Source organism: Haliotis asinina, chromosome 3, assembly GCF_037392515.1.
Source record: "Haliotis asinina isolate JCU_RB_2024 chromosome 3, JCU_Hal_asi_v2, whole genome shotgun sequence".
Taxonomy (NCBI): domain Eukaryota; kingdom Metazoa; phylum Mollusca; class Gastropoda; order Lepetellida; family Haliotidae; genus Haliotis; species Haliotis asinina.
Window position 1 is genome coordinate 14,658,855 of NC_090282.1, and position 20,042 is coordinate 14,678,896.

Below are 20,042 nucleotides of genomic sequence, written 5' to 3' on the forward strand. Positions count from 1 at the left end.
AGATGACATATCCCCCCGGCCCCCACATATTTGAAAGGACAAATCATCTGACAGTTACTTATTGCATTTTTAGACCAAGTCTGAATTGTTTCCATGGAATTCATGGAAAATGTAAATGCCATAAAACTGTAATCAGAAAGTCAAGATCTGTCTCGTATATCTGCCAAGATCTTTTGAAAGATATGAAAAGGTTTTGGAGTTGTACTCAGGAAACGAAGTCAGCAACATGTTCATGGAACCGAGAAAATAATACATCATAAAAACCTGTAAATAGCAAAAGGCACCACCTTGGGGTCTGTCACATATATCTACCAAGTTACACGACAGATATTAAGAAGTTTATGAGTTCTGCTCCGGAAACGGAACACACCTCTCACTTTTGAGAGTAAGTCAGAAACGGTTCCATGGAAACCGATAAAATAATAAATCACAAAAACCTGTACATAGCAAAAGGCACCACTTTAGATTCCAATTGATATATCTACCAAGTTTTGCAGAAAAATATGAAACGGTTTTTGAGTTCTGCTCCAGAAACGAAGCTCATCCCTCCATTTTGAGACTAAGTCCAAAACGTTTCCATGGAATCCAAGAAATTAATAAATCACAAAAACCTATAAATACCAAAAGGCACCACTTAGGAGTCTGCCATACATATCTATCAAGTAACACTGACAGGTGTTAAGAAGTTTTTGAGTTTTGCTCCGGAAACAGAACACACTTCTCACTTTTGAGAGTAAGGCAGAAACGTTTCCATGGAAACCGATAAAATAATAAATCACAAAAACCTGTAACTAGCACAAGGCACCATTGCAGCTTCTGATTGGTATATCTACCAAGTTTTGCAGAAAAATATTGAACTGTTTTTGAGCCCGCCCCATCATTAGACTAACACCAAAATGTTCCATGGAAAAACAAAAAAAATAAAAATGCCCAAACTCTGTAAATAGGAAAAGGCATAACTATAGGTTGAGATTATTATATCTATCAAGTTTGGTCTAAAAATATTGCGTGGTTTCGGAGTTATGCTCCGGAAACAAAATGATGATGGACGGACGGACGAGGCGTCGACTATATCCCCCCCGCATTACATGACGGGGAGATAAAAAGTCTCAGGACCCAATTAAGAAGGCAAGTGAACAACACTACTAGCGCTTGCCATTTACAACTCATGTACCACACATGTCAGACACATACCTTTAGGCTGCAACTGTAATCGCTTGATGAGATAGCCACCAATCAGGATTCCAACAACAGCACCAGGAATACCGATACCACCTGAAACAGAGCACACTTTCTGCAGCAAAAGCTTGGAATATAAAATATTGGATTCATATCAAGATAGCATTCAGAGTTGTGCCAACATTGGCAGTCACTGGCCCAATGGTGGACCAACGTCTCAATGCTATGTGGGTTAATGTGTTTATGTGTGGTAACCTTATCAAACTATTCTCACCTCAGTGAGACTAACACTTCATCTCAAGGCTTCCCATGAGCCTCCACAAATGTACTTGAACAATTAGTACCTTAGGATGCATTACAATGAGAGCTGGGTCTGACCCAGCTTTGAGCTGTACCTTTGTACAATCCTAATTTGTGTGAAAAAAGACTCACTTAAATATGGGAGGAAAGGCCAAGAGTGAGTGTGTGAATTTAGTTTTTACCCTGCACTCAGCAATATTCCAGCTATATGGCGGCGGTCTGTAAATATTCAAGTCTGGGCCAGACATTCCAAAGATCGACAGCATGAGCATCAATCTGTGCATCTGTCAGCAATGTCTGACCACCTGATTCCGATATGGCAAGCATTGGTTGCTCAAGGCCTATTCTACCCCAGACCTTCAAAGGGTCAGGTTTAAAAGCCCCATGAATACAAACAATATGGCCAATCTTATGATAATGGTACATGTAAAATGAGACTACAGGATGGCCTGAGGATTAACGTGAATATATAGAGATTATTACAAGAGCGAGTGTGTCATATTGTTTGTACAAAACAGTATGACACACTCGCGAGTGTGTTAATTTCTTTATTATCCATTTGTATCTAACTTTTTATTTGTAAACAACTCCAGGTAAAACGAAATCAGCTGTTGTCACTTGACGTAAAGGTCAAGGTCACGTAAAAATACAGTGATGCGGCACTATGGACGTAAACTCCCTGTGTAATGCTACTATGAAAAGAGCATGACATATTGACTAGATCCTCTTGCACGAAGAAAAAAAATACACATTTTCAATTGAAATTTAATTTTTACCAACTTAAGTAATGGTAACTTAATGTAAGAATGGTATAACTGGAAACATTGTTAATGGGAATGTTGTTCATCGTCAGAAGAGTCACTGAGAGGAGATCGAGCAACACAGCAACGGTTTGTAACAGCTCAGTCTCACTCACTGCCATTAGAGACTTGTCAATTTTGATGTGGAATGTCCCCCCGTATACTGGACCTTCGAAGATAGTGTGAACAACATCACTAGACAAGGCTTTGCTTGAGTTTGTGTACGACATGCATTGGGATGTTATATTTATTTAGGACAAATTGCGGAACGATTGAAGATGCGTGACGCGAGCATGGAAACATGGCAGGCTGATTTCTGGTCGAAGACAACAGATTTCCCACTTCCCCAGTGTTGTCCATCAGAAAGGCGTGAATAATTGTTCACACTCTGTGCATTTTTATGTCCAGACACCTGCATGATTTGCGTTGGAGCTACGTTATTGTCTTGCAACTTCTGAATCAAATGTTTGCGGGCACTGTGATTAGTTAGCTGTTTGTCGCCAGTTACGTGTGCTCCAATTGTTGTTATCGAGCCGTGTTTATTTTTACCTTTTCTTGAAATCTCATATCGATAAACACGGTGTGTGAAAAATTGTTTATTTGTAACGTTTTGTATTTGGTAGCATTTCACTGGTGTGTTCTCGTAGTAGCAAGACTGAACATTCGCAGTAAATTTGTAGTAAAAAGTTATCAATGAAAAAAGTAGTTCCACATTCCATTGGGGTCATGGAGGTCATGGTCGGATAACTGACCAATGAAATTCGTTTTAGGATTTATTACACGTGTGCAACATATGAATTTGATGTACTCGGTTATGTTTCACTGTATGGATAATAAAACTTCATATCCACCTAGTGCATATACGGTAGACATAGAAGTGCTTTGCTGTTTACATAAGTACCGCTTGTTACTCACCTGTAAATAAGTTTGCGACGGATGTAGAAGTACCAAATTGGGTCTCGATGTACTTTGGAAGAAAGACGACAAATCCACTCACAATAGAGATTTCACAACAAATTCCCAGGCACACAACTATATATACAGAGTTCTTCATTAGGCGTAACATTGACCGGGGGATATCTGAAACATATAACATTGGAGTGAGTGAGTGAGTGAGTGAGAATACTTTTACACCGCTTTTCGAAATATTCCAACAGTATCACAGCAAGAAACACCAGAAATGGGATTCACACATAGTACTACTCATCACAAGTATAGACTCACTATTGTATATGTAGCCCCTTACTTCAGTCAACAGCTCCAAACTAGATTTTGCAAAATAACCCATAATTTTTAAACGTACTGTTTATACATGAACTGGTGTATTGTAAAACAAATTTGTAACATTGAAAAGATTATTGTCATGCATTCAATAATTATATACAGTTCTGGACAGTATATAAAATTTTGTGAAAAAAGGTGAATTCTTATCAAAACATTACACCATAACCCAGCTGCTCACATGCACAATATTTGCACATGCTTTTCGGCAATTTTATGCATGATCCTCATGCAACTGATCTGCATAAGGTTTGTAGTTGTTTAAGCCAGGTTAGAGGTAGAGGAGAAATACATCCTAGTTGTCACCATATATACTAGGGCTGTTACCATACACTCACATATTCAGTTAATCAAACCGTAGCCCTTCATGAACACAATTCATTATTTGTGGTCACCAGAACCGATTATGAATGAATATTTACATTTTTTTTTATCTGAGCATGTTTTACTTGAGACCTTATTAAAGTGAGACATGCAAAAATGGAATATGTACTAGCATTGCAGTAGTGTTAGCTTGCAATGGCTGCACATGGTACTGTGAACTACCAATATTAGTGTACTACATACCAAATTTGAGTGTCATGTCAGATCACTAGTTAGTACTACAACAGATCAACAGTCAACATGGGCGTTCCATATTGTACATCAATTACTTAATTACCCAATATTCGTGATACGTATCATACAGTGAGTGTTATAAGTGAGTCTAAACTTTTCATGGGCAGTATATAGATTGTGATGTATGCTGAATGGGAACAGCTTACAAGATGAATACAACAAGAAATATACAACAAGAAATATACAATAAAGAAAAAAACTGAAAATATTCAATTGCCTTGATAATAAATTCCATTGCAGTAAATGACAGGTAGAATATGACAGGACCTATACAAAAATGTATCACAAATTACATGAAATAAAACACACAACAATCACAAACTGAAACTATAGCACAATATTGTAGAACATGATTGCCATATCTGCAGTGTTCTGTGACACATATTAACAAGTACATGTTAGGATCTACTCTGCAGTGACATGTCTACGCCAGGAAGTTCCCATATTCTCTTCGTTATCAAAGTCTGCCAACAAGTTGGGTCATAGTTACTTATATGCTACTTTAATCCCCTATCTGTATGTTGTCTAGAGGTAACATTTCATTGAAATGTATTTTACTCATTTAAGTAAAGGATTGAAAACCCCTGTCCTGATAATTACACAATTTATCGTTCAACAATGCACAGACATAGACTAGGATATGTACACTGAGAAAAGGTTTTTGCCTGAGAGACATTACTATGAACAAATTTGAAAATATTCTAATTTTCGGTAATTGAGAGATCTACATTGCAATGTAAAATATGATTAACAGACATGCAACAATAAAACCTTATATGGAGGTTACCCTACACGTAACAGTAAACTCTTATACAGAGGTCACCCTACAGGTAACAGTAAACCCTTATATGGAGGTTACTCTAAAGGTAACAGTAAACCCTTATATGGAGGTTACCCTAAAGGTAACAGTAAACCCTTATACAGAGGTTACCCTAAAGGTAACAGTAAACCCTTATACGGAGGTTACCCTAAAGGTAACAGTAAACCCTTATATGGAGGTTACCCTAAAGGTAACAGTAAACCCTTATATGGAGGTTACCCTTAAGGTAACAGTACACCCTTATATGGAGGTTACCCTAATGGTAACAGTAAACCCTTATACAGAGGTTACCCTAAAGGTAACAGTAAACCCTTATATGGAGGTTACCCTAAAGGTAATAGTAAACCCTTATATGGAGGTTACCCTAAAGGTAACAGTAAACCCTTATATGGAGGTTACCCTAAAGGTAACAGTAAACCCTTATATGGAGGTTACCCTAAAGGTAACAGTAAACCCTTATATGGAGGTTACCCTAAAGGTAATAGTAAACCCTTATATGGAGGTTACCCTAAAGGTAACAGTAAACCCTTATATGGAGGTTACCCTAAAGGTAACAGTAAACCCTTATATGGAGGTTACCCTAAAGGTAACAGTAAACCCTTATACAGAGGTTACCCTAAAGGTAACAGTAAACCCTTATATGGAGGTTACCCTAAAGGTAACAGTAAACCCTTATACAGAGGTTACTCTACAGGTAACAGTAAACCCTTATATGGAGGTTACCCTAAAGGTAATAGTAAACCCTTATATGGAGGTTACCCTAAAGGTAACAGTAAACCCTTATACAGAGGTTACTCTACAGGTAACAGTAAACCCTTATATGGAGGTTACCCTAAAGGTAACAGTAAACCCTTATATGGAGGTTACCCTAAAGGTAATAGTAAACCCTTATATGGAGGTTACCCTAAAGGTAACAGTAAACCCTTATACAGAGGTTACTCTACAGGTAACAGTAAACCCTTATATGGAGGTTACCCTAAAGGTAACAGTAAACCCTTATACAGAGGTTACCCTACAGGTAACAGTAAACCCTTATATGGAGGTTACCCTACAGGTAACAGTAAACCCTTATATGGAGGTTACCCTAAAGGTAATAGTAAACCCTTATATGGAGGTTACCCTAAAGGTAACAGTAAACCCTTAAATGGAAGTTACCCTCCAGGCAACAGTAAACCCTTAAAATTCATGAAACAAGAAATAGACCTGGTCTGGCCTTATTAAGATTGTACTTTGTCATGTGGATATACTGTCCAAGACAATCTAACCTGAGGAATGAGCTGAAAGATTTCTTTTCAACATTATCATTAACTTACAGATAGTCTGCTTGCTATAAACTACTGATAACCTGATATGTCTGTCATGTTGACTGTTTGTACTCGAGCTGTAGCAGACCCTATAACCTTCATGTCCCCAAGAGGGCTTCTTCCATCAGGCTTCCACTCACTTAATACTGTCATAAAACTCATTGATGAAATTCCATCAACATGCCATCACAGCCTGCTTAAATGGATTCCCCACTAATTTATTAGATGCATCACACAGAATGAGTACAAGGACACGTGAGGCCTGATTCATGTACACAGAATACAGAGCTAAATCAGCTGGTGTTGCTTCTCATAACTCAACCTGACAAACTATAATAGTGAGTCGACATGTAAATAAGGTTTCACAATACTTTCATTTATGTTACATGTAGCAACTTTCATCTAAGTTCATGAGAGGCTGCTGCTGCTAGTGAGTACTTCTGACAGTATTATAGTGCTACTGAAGTGAGTTGTACTCTGCCAACACACAATCAGACCAACAGTCACTGGTTGATCCCCAGGCAAGGCAACAAAAAGTACCATCTCTAAATGTCATTCACCTTGGGTATAGAACCATCAGTTTCCATTTTCTGAGCATACTGACTAATTAAGTGCACTCTGTCTGTCTCAATTCAGACTGTCTAAACATTGCTTGATTACAAAGCAATGTTTTCACTAATAACTACATTTTCGGCCCAACACTTTGATCCAAAATCTGTAGCAACGAGAATCCAAGACATTATGACAACAAAACAGGATTATTATGGGACTGTAAGTTCTGGACAGTATATACAGGTATCCAAGAAAGACAGAATGTACTGTACTTGTAGTGATGTTAAATAAGAACAACAGATAGATAAGTCGACCCCCTTCTACAGACAACAGTTTTTGGTCTTCAAAATTGGCTTACACACTTTATTATACAGTATGTTCAAAACGAGTCACAATGTGTTGAATGAGTGTCACAAAAGGTAACTTGAGACTTGCTATGCTGCATGGTAGTATAGCAATGGTTACAGTGAGTGAATCAATGTTAAAGGCAGAACCACTATGGTTAATGAGATAGAAGAGACATTGAAGGAAAATCCACTGTTTAATGACAAAGTCAGATAAAGTTTCACTCATCAGAACATTGTGTCCATCCAGACATTTCCACACAAAAGTCCATGTTCCAGAACACCATCTATTACTAGCATACGTGAGCCAGATAACTCCAGATACCAATTTCACAATGTTCCTGAACAGTTAACCTTCTTATAATCAAAAACACCCCTGCAATTAGCAGTAATACAGTTGCATATATAGTATATTATTGTAAGCAGCAGCACCATCAGACAGACCGGCCTGGAGATAATTAAATTGTTGGGAAACTGTTTTCTTCTTGAAAAGATCCATCACCAAATAAGTGCCTTTAATGGAGGATTAATGACTGTAAGCCATCCCATTCATATCCTACATATGTAGCATATGTTCCCTTGCTGTCAGCAGCTGGCATACATACTACTACAGTTCAGATACATCAGGAACTCAAAATCACCTAATATGCTGTAATAGGTGAAAGACTGGTTGATGGAAGGGAGAGATCGATGGGAGAGCAGCACGATTGCTGGTAACAAGCTGACAGTTGCCCCACTCACAATGTGAGCCAGGTGGATCAATCAACATGGAGGTAAAAAAACTCATAAAAATGATAGGAACTGGGCAGGGGGATTCTCATATTATCTGCAAATGATATTTTCCTAACTACTGTCAACTGTTCAACCTGATTGTCTTTCAGTGGGATTGTAACGACAAGTAGACGGACATGTGCACATGCTATCTAAATCTTGCTGTAATGGGAGTTTCACGACATCTCATTCCTGTGTCCTCTTCAGTATGTCAAACACTTAGCCTTGCAGCTTTTTATGCTGGTCAGCAGTATCTTAGATATGTCTTGGGCTCCCATACATGTCTGTTCTATTTGTTTCGTTTGTCTGTCTGTTTGGTATTTAATGCTGCACTCAGCATTATTCCAGCTATATGGCATTGATCTGTAAGTAATAATCAACTAAACAATCCAGTGAAGAACATGAGCATTAATCTATGCAAATTTGGATACAATGATGTGTCAACCAAGTCAGCATATGTATCAGAGTTTGTTCCAAACAAACCAGAGGTTGATATCAAGAACAACACCCAATGACACTTGGGTATGATGAAACACCCATGCAGTACGTCACTGAGTCACAATAATGACCTCTCAGATATACACTGACATATGGAGAATAAAAGTACTCATACTTTTAAATGTGTTTTCATGATTATGGTTACGGTAATATTCAGCCATTATCAAGGAACACCTTCTGGGACACTACACCCACAGGTGGATTCAAAGCATGATGGTGAGCGAACAGGTTAAGTGCAAAGCTACCCCACTGCCAATAATATTTAACATAGAACAGATACTCCATAAATACAAGTGGCATATCAGTACATTATGGAGTATCTGCCCTTTATTAAATATTAGCTTGGATTTTAAAACAAAGAGCCTCTGGCGAGGACATTGGGAAAAATTTAGTTTCTTTTCATGATCTTAGTATCACAAATTATGAGAAATTTGGATTCTTTTGTTGAAATTGCCCTCAGTGCAGTACATAAATAAGGGATAATGGTTGGTTCTGATCAAGATCAAGTGAAGATTTTAGCTGTCAATTGGATATCATCAACAGGGACTACTCACTGACAGGATCACTGAGTAGCTGATTTTGTGATCCAACTAGACAGTAATCTCTGCACAGTGATCCCAACAGACAGGAATCACCTGTATGTAACACTGTATAGTGATCATAACAGACAGGAATCAACTGTATGTAAGACTGTACAGTGATCCTAGCAGACAGGAATCAACTGTATGTAAGACTGTACAGTGATCCTGACAGACAGGAATCCCTGTATTTAAGACTGTACAGTGATCCTAGCAGACAGGAATCACCTGTATGTAAGACTGTACAGTGATCCTAGCAGACAGGAATCACCTGTATTTAACACTGTATAGTGATCATAACAGACAGGAATCAACTGTATGTAAGAGTGTACAGTAGTCCTAGCAGACAGGAATCACCTGTACATAACACAAGACAGTGATCCCAACAGACAGGAATCCCTGTATAGTGATCAACGCAGTCAAGAACAGGTAAAACTGTCTTCTTTTGAAAACATACATGGGTATGACATTTTTTTTCACTGGAGACGTTTTCATTTTTCAAATTTAAATATGAAAACTTCAGTCTTAAATACTTAACAGACACTGACATTCACGAATATTTGCACACTAAAAAGACTTTAAAATATTTGACTTACTGGTATGCTTACAACCATGTGGGCTGAGGGAGCAGCCGTTGGCACAGATTAAGACAATCGATGCTCCCTTCTCTGCACATTTCTCCAGACGCTGTTTCAATCTGAACTTATGCTATGCTTAATCAATGAATCTGGAATTCCTTCTGGAGTATTTGAGAAGGTACCCTAAAATAATCAGATCACTGCTCAAAGATCTCTGTCAGTTTTCTGCCATGAAATATCTAGATGTGATTTTTGTGTCTAATTCTTTCATCACTTAACACTTCCCTCTACAGTAACAGAATTTAAGTGAGCGCATAAAGTCAGTAAGAAATCTGAAATCGTATTGATGTGTCTATAAATTGGGCATGTTATGTACCGTGGTTGGAGATGCAATGTTTTATGTGATTGCAAGATTCTGAATTGAGGAGCTTGAGAACTGTTTTTTGATTTACAAGAGATGCAATCAAGCTGTAATGAAATCAACTTTTCACAAGAAGGTCAGAAAGTGACACATGTTTTTGTAACAGGTAGGGTCTTACATTCAGATACTGACAGCATCAGGTTTTCTTCAATGGCCATTGCCAGAGAGGTAATCAACTTTTCTGGAGTAAATGTGAGCATTAGGAGTGTGGTCTGACAATGTCTTCAAAAATAGGTGCAAGAAATAAAAAAATGGGAACACCTTATTAGGTCAACGGGAGCTTCCTGGTACAGGTGACCAGATGTATTTTTACAGTTAACTACAAAACTTTGGTAATGTCTGTTTCCTCAAGTGTTGTATCACTACTGCAGTAATTCTAGGTTTCAGGATGAATTTGCAACATTGGTTTTGTGATGCATTTACAAACTTCCAGTCATGAATAAAATGCTTGTACAGCTCGGCCACCATATCTCACCAAGAATATCATGATCACAATTTCCCCAGCCCATAGCACTTGTTTACAATAGACGTAATTTCAAAATCAGCATTTCCAAAAACTCCAGGCATTCTCCCCATGTAATGACCAACGACCATACCAGCAGGTGGGACAATATCTGGCAAACATGACTAAAGCAATCGCCATTTTGATAGCGTCTCCTGAAGCAAACATGCCATCACTAGTGCCACATGCTGTTCTATTATGCCACCAAGGATGTAATCATGCAGCCACCATAGCAGCAGGTAGCTGTTTACATGATACCATTGTTCCCCAGCCATGGCTTTAATATGCCGATGATACTCTCCATTGTCCTGCACAAAGCTACTGCACATATGATGTACAACATCACCAGCAGAGCAATGTGCACTCCTGACCTCAATAAAACCCATGTGAGAGATTAAATGGTGCCAACTGCAGTTGCAGTCAATACTAAAGACAATTGAAGCAGTGTGTGTGTGTGTGTGTGTGTGTGTGTGTGTGTGTGTGTGTGTGTGTGTGTGTGTGTGAGTGTGTGTGTGTGTGTGTGTGAGTGTGTGTGAGTGTGTGTGTGAGTGTGAGAGAGTGAGAGAGAAACAGGCTGTCATCAATGTTTGTGTCAACTTGCTTGGAGTGTGTGTGTGTGTGAGAGAGAGAGAGAGAGAGAGAGAGAGAGAGAGAGAGAGAGAGAGAGAGAGAGAGAGAGAGAGAGAGGCTATCTTCAATGTTTGTGTCTACCCACTTGGAGCCTACCCATTAGGCTTCAATGACAGCATGTGGAGCCGTACAACCCATGTAAAAAAAGGGTCGCTACACAAATTGAAATAGTGTTACAAGTTTTAGGATAATTTTTCAGTGAAACTGAACCATTTTGACACAAATGTTTAATTAGATATGTAGACTCATCAAAAATGAAAAACGTTATGAAATTTGTACATAATATTGACTGGACAGGCTTGTGGCAGAGATGCTATGCTGGCCCGCCTCACTGAAATCTGGGTAGGAGAGTGCATCTATCAGTGATTGTGTCCACATTGATGGTCATGGTTACGGTACTGCGAGTGCCTTGATCAGAGAAAACTGTTGTCTCATAATGATAGATGGGACTGATTATGAAGCAAAGTTAGAATTTCATAGGGTCTGGAAGATACCACCTCTAGTTTCCCAAATGACTGTCACTTTAAGTGAGCAGACAGCACAAGAATCCAGGTTTCATCACCGAGCTTGTGATGTCACGTATTTCTACACATGTGACACACTTATTTGTGACGTCATAGATATGCAGGCATATCAAACGAAGTTCAATTCCATTATCTGTGGCAAATGAAATCACATTTTTTCAAATTATAAAATGAGGATGACATTGTACGATAAATAGGTTATTACACTCATGTGTTTAGGGATGGTTAATATCCTGCATTAGGACCAAACACTATGTATTTAGCTCATCAAGGCTCACTAAATACAATATTTATTCCTAATGCAGGATATTAAGCATCCCCATACACACTCATGTGATAACCTATATATTCCTCCATCTACGGGATGTTTCAGCTCTATCTTACCTTTAATAGTCTTCCCATACTCCTTGTCTTCATCCTCCTCCTGAGACAACAGGTCCTCCTTGGCCTTAAGCTCCATCAGCTTCCTCTTTTCCTGGATGAGAACTTTAGGGAAGGCGAGGAAAGGAACAGCCAGCATCAGGAGTAAGAGTCCACAGATGATGAACCCGCCCCACCACGCCCCGATCCAGTTGGGACTGGATGTGGTGAGTCCCACGTCATAGATGAAGGTGTCAACATAGTACTGTAGAAGAAGTGCCCCAAGAGCGTACCCGAGGACTGGACCTAGTGCACCAGTTGCATAGATGAAAGCTGTAAACAAAGCAGTCAGTGTGAGGATACAGTGCAGATATATCTAGTACCTTCTTGTTTATGTGACACGATTCATGTGAGCAATTTCAATATCACTTTTTTAGTGGCAACAATGTTGTAATTACAATCTCAGGTTCAAACATCATAAAACAAGTCTAAACAACATTTTCCTTACTGTTCTGCTTTAAAAAGCATTATCAAAACACTCGGTGGTTCAAGGAACATTTGTTACAATGGTTTGACCAACATTATATTCAAACAACATTATCCTCACAGTCTAATTCAAACAACATTATCCTTACTGCCGATTTTGAACAACATTTTCCAAACAGCCTAATTCAAACAATAACCTAATGGTCTGGTTTAAAACAAGGTCGTTACTGCCTCGGACTCAAGATATTTTTCTTAGCACAGTCTGCAGCTTGAAAGTTAATGAAACATCATCACTACTACAGTTTCTGGTTCAAATAGCAATAGCGCCACAGTCTGTTACTCAGTGAAAACACTAACTTCCTGTATACCCATCTGAATAAACAATGTACACCATACACTGATAATGGCTAATTGTTTAATCAATCCTTGTAGCAAGACCAGTATTACATGCCCAAACATTTTATAGACGCCTTTGTATATTTCTTTGTAAGCATGTATGCAGAGTGAGTGAGTTTAGTATTATGCCGAACTCAGCAATATTCCAGCCATATGGCAACCGTCTGTAAATAATCGAGTCTGGACCAGACAATAAGGTGATCAACAATATGAACATCGATCTGTGCAATTGGGAACCGATGACATGAGTCAAACAAGTCAGTGAGTCTGACCACCCGATCCCGTTAGTCGCCTCTTACGACAAGCATGGTCGCCTTTTATGGCAAGCATGGGTTGCTGAAGGCCTATTCTACCCTGAGACCTTCACAGGTGGTATGTATGCAGAATGAGGGTATTACTAACATTTCTCTCACATATCTACTGTATACTCAAGTCCACTTTCAACTCCTCTAGCATGGTTCCAAGACCCAGGCAAATTAACACATAAGCTTGCAGTTTGACACAAACTGTGCATTATCTTGATAAATATTGAAATAAGAATTGCCTCACAGCCAGCAATAACTTAAATTATGTAAAACTACCAATCTCTGCTCAGACCAAGGGTATAATTACGAAACCCTTTGAAGTGTGTGCTTAAGACTTTGCTTTATCACATCTAATAAGCACACATCACAAAAATAATGCTTGGCTCAGGTCTACGTGGAAATGTAAAATGCTGACTCTGCAATTCCACTGATCATTTGAGTATGCCTCTGGTACAGCAGCGCTTGGTTGTCTGGCCAGACACACTCATAAAATAAAGAATGTTACTCCTCCTCAGGTGAAGGTTGTACGAGCAGGCCCATGAAGGTTTAAACACTTGGCCAGAAATAAGCCATGCTGGCCACAACTAGTCTTCAGTGGGAACATTGCCCAGTTCTCGTGACTGGGGGAATACAAGTACAAGTGCATGTCCTATGCTAGAGTTTTGTTTCTATAGAACACTTACTTAAGGAGACTACAAATTTGAAAGGAAGATCCAATTATTAAGTCATGTTTTGTTAATTAGGCCTGTGTTCTGGAATTTATCTAAACTTGTTCATAGGTTCACACTCTGCTGAAAGACTGCAGCTGATGCAGGTCAAAATTTCCAATATGAAATTGCAAATTTTCCAGAACAAAATTACAAATTTTCCAAAATGAAATTGCAAATTTCCCAATTCATATTCCATAACAGTGACAGTTGCTGACATTTTGTAGAAATGAGTAGTATCTCACTAACCAATCAGTGGAATGATATCATTGTTTCTCCTAAATTGTCTGCCAAGTGTTCTTTGCTGAAATCAATGGACATTTTTTCACACAAGATGTTTGATGCTGAATGAAAACATACCTGTTCTAATATCTACATCATTTTCACTCTGAACCATAGGATAGTGACCAGATATATCACAATATGTCTATTGTTGTATGCACTGTCATAAATTATTATTTATGATATGAAATGTGCAATGACCCTTTTGAATATTATATGAAATTTCATATTTCAAGGGCAAAAACAACCTGCTTAAATATCTGGTCTCATACTTTACAATATGTCACTTATAATAATTATAATAACAATAACAACAATTAAAAGAAAGATGTGTGTTTTGAGTCTCTTTATGAGGCGTGGCAGAGTAGGTACTAGTTCTAGATGACGAAGCAGAGAGCTCCAAAGGGTAGCAGCTGCATACTGAAAGGATATAGCACCATATGATTTGTGTCTTAAGTAGACATGAGCAGGAGAAACTGGCCATGGGAGAGGAGAGTTCTGGAGGGAGTGTCATGAGGTCTTGAAGATAGATAGGTCCCAGGAGATAGATAGGTGGAGATAAATAGGTGAACTGCCTGACAAGTGAGAATCAGTGTTTTGAATTTGATACGTTCAGGAATGTGAAACCAGTGGTGAGATTGTAGAATCGGTGATATGGTATAAGATGGCTTGCTCTTTGTTATGATACCAGCAGCAATGTTGTGAATCTTTTGTAACTTGTTGAGTAACTCATTTGAAACTCCAAATAATAAACTGTTACAGTAATCTAGACAAGCGAGGACTAAAATTCTCATGAGACATGCTGTCACATCTTATGTCAACATATGGCAAATGGATCCAATGTTTCTCACATGAAAATAGCAGCATTTGCATAATTGTGAAACTTAAATTTCCATAGAAAGTCTGCAGTCAATATGAACACCTAAGTTCTTGAGTGAAGATGAAATAGCCTCTGCAGATTGACCAGTGTGAAGCTGCGTAATGTCCCATTTCTTCAGTCTTGCAGGTGGTCCTATAAACAGTGCTTTTGTCTCATCGTCATTCAACATCAACATATTCGATGACATCCAATGTTGAATTGTTGAGATGCAACTCTCGACCTTGGAAATAACTGGGTTTTTTTGTTTATGTTCAAGTGATCAATTGGCTGTGAGTGATCAGCATAAAAATGATGGGCAACCTGCTGCTGGGAGATTATACATCAGAGTGGTCTCATATACATTGTAAATAATACTGGCCCTAAGACCGAGACCTATGGCACTCCACAGGTCATAGACATATTGTCAGATTGCACATTGCCAATCAGGGCTGCTTCAATTCTGTCAAACATATAAGACTTGAAACATAACAGTGCTTTGTTGCTAATGCCATACTCCTGGTGTAAGCTATCTAATAGTCCTTGATGGTCAACTGTATCAAATGCAGCAGAGAGGTCCCAACACATCATCATAGCCACTGAACCAGTGTCAACCCTCATCTTAATCCGGTCAAGGACACAGTTAAGGGACGTTTCCATGCTGTGGTTGGACTTGTACCCAGATTTATATTTATCAGTTCGGGAAAACGTCTCCATGTGTTCAAAGAGTAGGATTTTTACAACTTTATCCAAGACTTCGGAAATGAAGATCAGTTAGATATTGGTCTGTAACTTTTCAGGATGTCTGGATCCAGGGAAGGCTTCTTGATTGTATGCTTAATGAAAGTTCTCTAGAAGGTAACCGGAACCACTCCGGTTGGTAAGCTCAAGTAGTAGTATAGGGAATGACAGTCCGAAAACACTTTTCAAAAAACCCCTCTAAAAAGCCTCATTTACTAAATGAGGCTTTGGTGGGACCCTTAGCTCTTGCTATTATTGCCCCTACTACAAAACCACGCCATCACGTTTACCGTGACTTGGCAGGCGGTAACACTGTGCCGTACGGTACGATCAATAATTCTTCTCTTACAAACCCCCTACCCGGCCCACCCCTCAAGTAGTATAAGTTAGGTTCGTCGGCTTTCATATCCACTTTATCTATGTTGTAAGTTTTGACTGACCATATAGGATCGGTGGCTCGCTTACGGTTATGTTATATTTATATCGATGAAACAGTTTAACGTGAACCGCCTACGATCTCTTTGGTGTTCATAATAAAGGCTTGCTGGGCTTTTTGTATTCCCTGTGCTATGTACTTTTTTTTCTCGTCCTCGCTGATAGCAGACTTACGAGACTTGGATCGAATATCTTGTTTCATTCCGTTATATTTTTTAAATTCAGAGAGGATTGAACTAAACTCCTCTTCTGAGATCTTACTGTCAGAGAGTGCCGTGGAAATTCGCTCACTCACTGTGTTGAGTTTTGCTTCGGCCAGAACCCTGATCTCGTCGTGTTTCAATACCTTACGATTAAGTCTGCGTGATACTAACTTAAGCGCCAACCCTACCAACCCTGTCACCCCAGCCGTTATTTCAATACCTAGCACTATAGGTGCAGCCACGATGGTGGTTAACAACCCAACGCCTGCCGCCCCTAGTCCCATGCTGGTTGCCATAAGGGTAGTGTCAGCCCCGTCCACGATATTGAAAGCTCTATTATATTTTTTACATAGTGCTTTCCGCGTGTCACGGTCTTGTTCTAGTTGGCGTTTCATATCACATAACTGCCTCAAGCGGAACCCATCTACGGTTTCCAATGTCTTCGCTACTTCCTCTACAACTGGGTACAGGCCCATCCTATAATGTATATTTTGAAAGATATTTTAATTGGGGTTCAGTTAATATTCTATCAATATACTTGAAGTCTACAAGTTCTAGACTATTAGTCAGGGCAATAGGTGAGAGACTAATAGAATTTCCTGTTGTAATAAAAACCCTACTGAGGCTTGTTAAGTGGTTTATAGGACCCGTGGTATCCTGTTGTATAACAATACGGCAATATTTATCTTGGTGTTCTCTAATCCAGCTTATATACACCTCGGGTAAAATTTGGTGTATTATTGGGTCTCCATCGGATAAACCCGTAAAGAAGACTTCTATGATGAGGGTGAAAGGGGGGGATATTCTATCAATATTACTGCTAAATATTAATTTATTGTTTGGATAAGCAAATAACCCCTTTTTTTTGTCACCAATAGTTACCATGGGTAATCTACTCTCCGGAATGAAATCCCCTGCCCAGATACCGTTGTTCTTAATCTTAGAAACAACCCCATTATTTAATGTTATATAAGGTGAGGTGAATGTTAAGTTGATCAGCCATTTGGGCTCTTTTAAATCTGGTAACGGCACCCGTCTGTACACGTTGTCTTTGAAGTGCAGGATGTATAATTCATCTTCCTCACCAGGCTGATCGAATCCCTCCGTATCTCCCAGGTCGTTAAGTGTAGTGTTGGGATGATGACTAGTCATTATTATACTATTATGATATAATTTCCAACTGGTTTTCTGATAATAATTCAGGGGTTAACTTCATACCCATGAAGTGTATGTTGTCAGGTAGGAAGATATTGATTAGTGATATCTTATTTTCCACGATCACGTTGACCCCCTGTAGACTGGTCTTGGGGGCGACACCCCTACGCACGTAAACATTACAAATTTGAAACTGATGTTGTTTACCCCACCCGAGTTTGATCCCCTTCACGATCTCGATATTATTCCCCGATGGTTCCCCTAGGTAGACTTTGATGATCAGTGTTCCGTTTATAGTTATATTATCTAGTACCTTGGTCACGCCTTCGAATTCAGACACCAACTGCAATTTCACGTTTTGTACGGCCGGTTTACTCGATAGCATGTGGGCTACCGCAGTGTTGGCTGGGCTGACGACTACGCTACGTCTTTGAGTTGGGACGTAAGCCACGAGCAGGGTTCCATTGTTCACGACTTTGTTTAGGTGGTTGTCTTTGTTATCTGTGAACACGTAAGGGGAGATGAGTCTAATATTGATCAACCAGTCGTCTTTATCGGGTAACAACACCCACTTGTCATCTTCGGTGAAGACGAGTATATATGGTTTGTTTTTGACGACGGTAGTGCTCTCAACATCGCCTAAGTCGAACAGTTTACCTCCGAATGATGGGTATATTCTCCAGTTGTCATCACCGGTGTTGACGAGGGCGTATTTAGTGTTGGCTGTTGCTCCTGTGGTATCTATCATATCACTTAGGGCTCCACCGGAGGAGACTTCAACGCGTTTGTAAATGTTATTTTTCAGTTGCAAGGCGTACGTTTTACCATCTACTCCGGGAGCGTCGAAACCGCGTGTGTCTCCGAGGTCGGAGATCCCGATATTGACGCATTTTTTCACTCCGGGCCCTTGTGCGCTGGTCATGTTACGTGAAGCGTTAAGCTGAGGTATCCTATATTTACAGGATTATGATTTATATCTAACACCGATATTGTCAGCTCAGGTATGTTGCCCTGGGTTAATCTCTTATACTGCCGTGGTGAAAACGACTCGGTTCTACCGTCGTTGAATTTCTCAGTTTTCACCGGCACTGCTCTCAATATAGTGGAAGGGTGACCTCCTTGAATGTTATACGTTGTGCTTACCTGATCGAGATGAATGTACAGCTCTCGGTACGGTACTAGGTCTGGTAACTTCGTGCCTGTGACGGTTGTTGTTGGTTTTATCTCGTCAGGAGACATACCGAGTATCCTCGCTAATGGTCGGCCGAGCCTCAAGGAGGTTCTTCCGTTATTGATTAACACCACTGTGCCGTTTGAGTCGTTCATCTTGAGTTCGGCTCCCAGGGGTTTGAAGACCTCGTCGTTTAGCGAGCACACGCTGTAGTAGCCGTCAGTTATTTGACTGCGAGTTCCACTGACGAACAGCTTATTGTTGCTGATATTAATGTTAGTCCATTGCGGTAGGTAGGTGATATCGCAGAGTGCGACTTCGAGTTGACCTGACGTGTTATCGATCGCGTGCGTCAGCTGAACGGCCTCACCGCTCGTTATTCCTGGAAGTGTTATGTACATATTACATATATATTTATTATATAATAGTTTTAAAATGTATGCCCCTGGTGTGTTGTACCCTAAACTGGATGTAGATTTCTCCACCATGAAGATTGTGGTTGCTCCTGGGTTGTCTTTCAATGCCAAGTTTATAGATATGCCTGATAAGTATAAGCTTTCGGTGACTAACGTCAAGGCAGTCCACGCTTGGTTCAACAACCCTATGCAGTTCTGGCAGAATCAATTCAACTTTGCCGTGTGGTGCGCTACAACGGGGTGTGGTGTGACATTAACCGACACTCGGCGTGGACCGCTGAGTCAATCTGTGTTCAAGTTCCACGTGTACTACCAGGTCAGACGTATCCTTAAAGAGATCAGCGCCCCCCTCCCACAGGACAAAGCGTGGGACGCAACAAACAACCCGTACGATAGACGGGCCTACGAACGTATTTGCAATGAATTTGAAATAAACCCGAAGACGGATTGGCGTTTGCCGGGGCAGAACCACGGGTTGGGTGTTCCTTACAGTGATGGGTTCGCGGCAAAAGCATTTAATAAATATTTACTAACAAACTTTATGAAACGAAAAATTGGTAGTACGGAAAATTTTTTCCATGTATTAAAGGAGCTTGTTCCTAAACCTGCTAAATATGGACCACAACCAGTGAAAGATGCCAGTGATGATTTAGTGAGACGAGGTATACTTCGGCAGGACTTGGCTTTGTCGAGTAATGAATGGAGGGATGATCGTATGGACTTTAAAGGTGATGTTGCTTTTATAATACAAAAAGTGGAGCAGGATCAGTCAAACGCAGACGGGTGGAAAATGTTCATGCTGGACACGTCGAAAGGATTCACTCGTGCC

General features: G+C 39.7%; 1 protein-coding gene across 2 annotated transcripts in view; it reads right to left on the reverse strand.

Moving 5' to 3' along the window:
- LOC137277524 (solute carrier organic anion transporter family member 5A1-like) overlaps nucleotides 1-20,042 on the reverse strand; it is a 76,327-nt gene that overhangs the window by 10,437 nt on the left and 45,848 nt on the right. For both annotated transcript variants that reach the window (XM_067809295.1, XM_067809296.1), the window contains exons 3-5: nucleotides 12,085-12,393; nucleotides 3,195-3,359; nucleotides 1,195-1,275 (exon numbers count right to left, since the gene is read on the reverse strand). In XM_067809295.1, coding sequence (XP_067665396.1) covers nucleotides 1,195-1,275; nucleotides 3,195-3,359; nucleotides 12,085-12,393 — 555 coding nt within the window. The remainder of the gene's footprint in view (nucleotides 1-1,194; nucleotides 1,276-3,194; nucleotides 3,360-12,084; nucleotides 12,394-20,042) is intronic.